Consider the following 7,147-nt stretch of genomic DNA (forward strand, 5'->3'; position numbering starts at 1 on the left):
ACACTGACGCGGACGCACGCACACACACACACACTGACACACATACACATTAACTCACATTTACACACACACACAGAGGCCCACGCACGCACGCACGCACACACACTGCACACGCGGACGCACGCTCGCACGCACGCACACACAAACGCTGGCACACACCCACACACACACATACTGAGGCTCACACACGCACGCACACACGCACACACACGCGCGCACACACGCACGCACGTACTACGCAAACACCCACCCACACTGACACACACACTCACACTGACGCGCTAGCGCGCGCACACGCACACTGCACACACACAGTGATGAGTTTTGCATGTTTTCCACTTATTTACATAGTTCTAGCTAGTTTTAGTTTACCTGTGGAACATTTGTGTACGGGGGCATTTGCGAAGTCATGAACATTGAATTTAACAGCCCGCATGAATCATTCGATTTGCACAAGCACAATCATGGTGCTTTTATTTTAGCGGCACTCAGATAAGAACTCCTCCTGTATCAAACGCAATAACTTGTAAACAAATCAACAGCAGCAAAATGAACAGAATGGGAGGATAAAAATCCCACGTATTTCGTTTCGATCAATACACAAAATGAATTACACTTTTTTCTCGAGTGCACCCGCTTTCATTGTATCATTTTGTATCGAGCGCGTGACGTTGCGTCAAGAATAACACCGGTGACCTTCACCGACGCGCGCGCATCGCGAAAGGAAATCCCAAGCACAGACATTTTCGTCTGCACCAAGGACTAATGCTACTACTGTAAACCAAAACCAAGCTTCTTTGCAACAGATAGGGAGAGGCGGCTAATCGCCTAAACATTTCAACAAAGTTTAGGAGCAGGAAGCAACATAATAATATTATTGAGTCTGATAAGCAGATAATAATTATGAGACAGAAATCGAGGAGCTGATTTCACAGGCAGAAACAGAAAAGAGACGCTACAGACATAGACATTCCGATCCGTCGCTACGATGGTTCACGGTTTGACTGAGACTTTGTTGACAGTCGTGTGTTTATTGGTGTGTGGCCAAGCGACAGCACAGAATGCGAACACAGGTAAGTGGAGCGACTAGACAGTTTAAATTATGTCTTCATGTCACTAAGGTCGTGCACTGACGGAGAAGTGGGCGAATGTATCGCATAGCCTACATATGAAATTCTGAACGATCTGTTCTGGCACAATAACAATCCCGCATACAGGTGATATCCACCGTTCCAACAGAAATCAGTGATTAGCACACACACGCCACACACTCCCATAAACACACACCACACACACACACACACACACACACACACAAACACACACACACACACACACACACACACACACACACACAAACACACACACACACACACTCAAACTGAAACACACACTAACACTAACAGTAACACACTAACACACATTCGGGTTCGTTTGACTCTTGTGTTGGATTTGTGTGTGTGAGAGTGTGTATGTGTGTGGGTGTGGGGGGGGGGGGGGGGGGGGGGGGTAACACGTTACACGTCAGTTTCTGTGTGTGTGTGTGTGTGTGTGTGTGTGTGTGTGTGACTTCACTGGTCTCGTGACGAGTGCATCCGTGCTGTCAGTGTATGACACTGAAATATGGAATGTTGATTCTACTCCTGACTCGCACACACACAGTTTTCATGACACAGGACAAAATAATGGGTTGTGCGTCCTGTGTTTTACACTGCTCAACGGTGGTAACGTTTTATTCTGCATGGTGGTGCAGCATCCAATCAAAACGTGCTTAGTTTGACCTTTACTCTGTCAATACAACACATAGACACACTCCGACACAAAGAAACACACACCGTGATATGTTGACACACTCACACACACACACACCGGCACACACACACACACACACACACACACACACACACACACACACACACACACACACACACACGCACACACACGCAAACAATAACACTCACGGACGCCCGCTCACGTACACACACAAACACGCACGCACGCACACACACACACACACACACACACACACACACACACACACACACACACTCTCTCGAATCTACTCATACAATACGACCACCATTGGTACGTATGCCCTGCGCATTGACAGCGTTTGCGTTGTACCAAAACACATTGCCCAAGTTTATAATCAGAATTGGCAGTGGAGTGATTAGATCAAAGTAAACATAGCTATGGGCAACCATGGGTCTTCTGAAATGAGACAGTGACAAAAGGTCAGGTGTCATGTCTCCTGCCCCGAATGACACACGATTGCTGACATTTCACCATTGCCAACAGAATAAACAAATAAGAAATAGGTAGAAAATGAATGTGAAAACTGACTTTAATTGTTGATCACTATTTTCTATACCACTAACAAATAATCTATTTACATATAGCTGTTTAGCAAATGTACGTTGCATGGGACACACTGACATGAAAGTGGAAGATTTTTTTCCCTCTAGAGAAACTACATATCAAGTTACACTTTTTGTGCTCTTCCATTCCAGTTGACAATCAATTGTTAACGCATGTTATTAGAAAAAAAGAACAAAAACATTAGATGGAATGAAAAATGTACTGGTGATGTCATTTGGGACATACTGACATGAAAACGTCACCTTTTGTCATGGTCTCAAAATACCCTGCATGTATCAGAGTCGGTATGATTTCATATTAACACATATAGAGCAAGACCGTTTTACGAAAGATGTAGAGGTTACATGCCGAGTCTCAGTGATTATTAAAAATAATGGTCGAAGTTGGCGGATCATGAAAAATGCGAGCTTCAGCGAGCTTTTTCATGACCGCGAACTGAGACCATTATTTTTAATAATCACTGAGACGAGGTGTGTAACCTCTTTATTCCTCCTTTCTTCAGTTATTCAAAGAAAACAGGAGTTTTTGTGCGAAAGTTTAATCGAATCCGAATCACTCAACCAGTCATCCTGCGCAGGCGATCGATTAATGCGCGGTTGTATAGTTCCGTGCAAATCATTCCATTCTGTTAACACTTCTTGTCAGTTTCCCTGTTTTAGACTAAAATCAAGTACACAGATATGCTGTTATTCTGCTGTGGCGGTAAAGGCAGATATTGTGTGTTCTGTTTATGTTTTAGTATCGTGTTAGGATAATGTTCTTTCGTCAAATGGGACTAGCAGACGAACTTTTGCACCCGTGTTCCAACGTTAATTACTGTATGAAGTTCAGTTTTCTGGGGAAAATAGTGTATGAAACCGCTTTATGTTGTTTAAATTGATGAGATGTGTGCATTTGGTTGCGTGTGATCTGTTTATAAAATGAAATATTGTTGAAAACTGACCGTCGGATTGCAGTCAGTGTTGTCGAAGAAACTGCGTTAAAAGAAGGGGAACTACTCTTGTCGGCAAGAGTATGAGTTACTTCAGGGATCGCGCTAGCTTTTTAAAAAACGCGTAAGTCATACGCAACGAAACGAAAAAAACGCGTCACGGACCAATATTTTTGCGTACTACGAAAACACGTACAGACACAAACAAAACACGCACGAAAGACTTAAAGACACTCCTTACCTAAATACGGCGAGTTTTCCTGTCGAACTCCGCGCACGCCTGTCGACTAACACCCCTGCTGTCTCCAACCTTCGGGCCTTGCGAGTTTGTTTCCCGCTCTAATACGACTAGACACACTTTCCGCCTTTTGGAAGCGCGAGATGGGAGAGCAGCTAATGTCTGTTTCATTATCCGACAAGACATTATCTGGTAATACCCTCGTTACGTTCGTTTGCGATACTTCGATGCAAAAAGAAACGGACTTTAGTTTTGACGCGCAGATTTCATGTGTGTCGTCACTTCTCGAGCCCTATAGTCAGTTTCAGGATGACAAGAAAAAGTTACATTATGTTTGCGTATGGCTTACGCGGCGCGGCGAAAAAAACGCGTCAGCGACTTTTAAAATGCGTCAAATACGCAAAAATCGTGCGTAAACGCGATCCCTGTTACTTGCCTTGGGAATTTGCTTGTGATGAACGGTGTGTGCACGGCAGATCTAGATTCAGAAAACAACCTAACTCATGGATTTTATATGGAGATTCATGTGTTCAGGCCTGTAGTTGTTGATTTAAATGCGGTATGTTTGTATTGTTTGCTCCAGAGATGTATATTTCGTACGTATAGAGCGTTCGGAACTTTTCAGTCGCAAAAGTAGTACCAAAACAGAACAGCTTCTCAACCCATTGCACTATCGAGGATTCAGGCTGTTGCTGGCTCGTTATTTGTTTGGTTGCTGGGTCATTAAGTAGAGGTTACATGCCGAGTCTCAGTGATTATTAAAAATAATGGTCGAAGTTGGCGGATCATGAAAAATGCGAGCTTCAGCGAGCTTTTTCATGACCGCGAACTGAGACCATTATTTTTAATAATCACTGAGACGAGGTGTGTAACCTCTTTATTCCTCCTTTCTTCAGTTATTCAAAGAAAACAGGAGTTTTTGTGCGAAAGTTTGATCGAATCCGAATCACTCAACCAGTCAACCTGCGCAGGCGATCGATTAATGCGCGGTTGTATAGTTCCGTGCAAATCATTCCATTCTGTTAACACTTCTTGTCAGTTTCCCTGTTTTAGACTAAAATCAAGTACACAGATGTAGAGGTTACATGCCGAGTCTCAGTGATTATTAAAAATAATGGTCGAAGTTGGCGGATCATGAAAAATGCGAGCTTCAGCGAGCTTTTTCATGACCGCGAACTGAGACCATTATTTTTAATAATCACTGAGACGAGGTGTGTAACCTCTTTATTCCTCCTTTCTTCAGTTATTCAAAGAAAACAGGAGTTTTTGTGCGAAAGTTTGATCGAATCCGAATCACTCAACCAGTCAACCTGCGCAGGCGATCGATTAATGCGCGGTTGTATAGTTCCGTGCAAATCATTCCATTCTGTTAACACTTCTTGTCAGTTTCCCTGTTTTAGACTAAAATCAAGTACACAGATATGCTGTTATTCTGCTGTGGCAGTAAAGGCAGATATTGTGTGTTCTGTTTATGTTTTAGTATCGTTTAGGATAGTCAAATGGGGACTAGCAGACGAACTTTTGCACCCGTTTTCCAACGTTAATTACTGTATGAAGTTCAGTTTTCTGGGGAAAATAGTGTATGAAACCGCTTTATGTTGTTTAAATTGATGAGATGTGTGCATTTGGTTGCGTGTGATCTGTTTATAAAATGAAATATTGTTGAAAACTGACCGTCGGATTGCAGTCAGTGTTGTCGAAGAAACTGCGTTAAAAGAAGGGGAACTACTCTTGTCGGCAAGAGTATGAGTTACTTGCCTTGGGAATTTGCTTGTGATGAACGGTGTGTGCACGGCAGATCTAGATTCAGAAAACAACCTAACTCATGGATTTTATATGGAGATTCATGTGTTCAGGCCTGTAGTTGTTAATTTAAATGCGGTATGTTTGTATTGTTTGCTCCAGAGATGTATATTTCGTACGCATAGAGCGTTCGGAACTTTTCAGTCGCAAAAGTAGTACCAAAACAGAACAGCTTCTCAACCCATTGCACTATCGAGGATTCAGGCTGTTGCTGGCTCGTTATTTGTTTGGTTGCTGGGTCATTATCGAAAAATAACTAGCTCTACAAGTTTACAGAGGTAAAGAAGCAGAGGGGGGAATAACTTCTGCTTCTTTACCTCTGTAAACTTGTAGAGCTAGTTATTTTTCGATAATGACCCAGCAACCAAACAAATAACGAGCCAGCAACAGCCTGAATCCTCGATAGTGCAATGGGTTGAGAAGCTGTTCTGTTTTGGTACTACTTTTGCGACTGAAAAGTTCCGAACGCTCTATACGTACGAAATATACATCTCTGGAGCAAACAATACACACATACCGCATTTAAATTAACAACTACAGGCCTGAACACATGAATCTCCATATAAAATCCATGAGTTAGGTTGTTTTCTGAATCTAGATCTGCCGTGCACACACCGTTCATCACAAGCAAATTCCCAAGGCAAGTAACTCATACTCTTGCCGACAAGAGTAGTTCCCCTTCTTTTAACGCAGTTTCTTCGACAACACTGATTGCAATCCGACGGTCAGTTTTCAACAATATTTCATTTTATAAACAGATCACACGCAACCAAATGCACACATCTCATCAATTTAAACAACATAAAGCGGTTTCATACACTATTTTCCCCAGAAAACTGAACTTCATACAGTAATTAACGTTGGAACACGGGTGCAAAAGTTCGTCTGCTAGTCCCATTTGACGAAAGAACATTATCCTAAACTATACTAAAACATAAACAGAACACACAATATCTGCCTTTACCGCCACAGCAGAATAACAGCATATCTGTGTACTTGATTTTAGTCTAAAACAGGGAAACTGACAAGAAGTGTTAACAGAATGGAATGATTTGCACGGAACTATACAACCGCGCATTAATCGATCGCCTGCGCAGGTTGACTGGTTGAGTGATTCGGATTCGATCAAACTTTCGCACAAAAACTCCTGTTTTCTTTGAATAACTGAAGAAAGGAGGAATAAAGAGGTTACACACCTCGTCTCAGTGATTATTAAAAATAATGGTCTCAGTTCGCGGTCATGAAAAAGCTCGCTGAAGCTCGCATTTTTCATGATCCGCCAACTTCGACCATTATTTTTAATAATCACTGAGACTCGGCATGTAACCTCTACGTATTATTACACCCCCGGTATAGGGGTGTGTATAGGTTTCACTCGATGTGTTTGTGGCGGTGTTTGTGTTCGCAAGTTGATCTCAAGAATGAACGGACCGATCGTCACCAAACTTGGTGAACAGGTTCTATACATTCCTGAGACGGTCCTTACAAAAATTGGGACCAGTCAAACACACGGTTAGGGAGTTATTGGTGGATTAAAATTATACGACTTATAGACGGACATCCCCGTTGGCCAAAGGGAAATAACCATTCTCACTGCCACCAACTGAGAAGGTTATTTCCCTTGACGGGGGTGTTTTTTCTATCAGAGGAATTTCTTGTTTTCGTTGTTTTCCAAATGTGGCATTGAGCAGTTTGAAAAGTGCACAAGTCTGATCAGTGAACAATTACTTTGCATTGTCGGACTTAGAACTTCTTTTTCCTGGCATTTCTTGAACCGCCGGAAACGAAGCAATGTG

At 42.5% G+C, this 7,147-nt stretch overlaps 1 protein-coding gene across 1 annotated transcript in view; it reads left to right on the top strand.

Moving 5' to 3' along the window:
* Positions 1–721: 721 nt before the first annotated feature.
* Positions 722–7,147, top strand: part of LOC138966617 (post-GPI attachment to proteins factor 6-like) — an 18,377-nt gene continuing 11,951 nt past the window's right edge. The window contains exon 1 of the mRNA XM_070338903.1: positions 722–1,073. Within this exon, the coding sequence (XP_070195004.1) occupies positions 989–1,073 (85 nt within the window). The 5' untranslated portion in view covers positions 722–988. The remainder of the gene's footprint in view (positions 1,074–7,147) is intronic.

Source organism: Littorina saxatilis, linkage group LG5 (genome assembly GCF_037325665.1).
Source record: "Littorina saxatilis isolate snail1 linkage group LG5, US_GU_Lsax_2.0, whole genome shotgun sequence".
NCBI lineage: Eukaryota > Metazoa > Mollusca > Gastropoda > Littorinimorpha > Littorinidae > Littorina > Littorina saxatilis.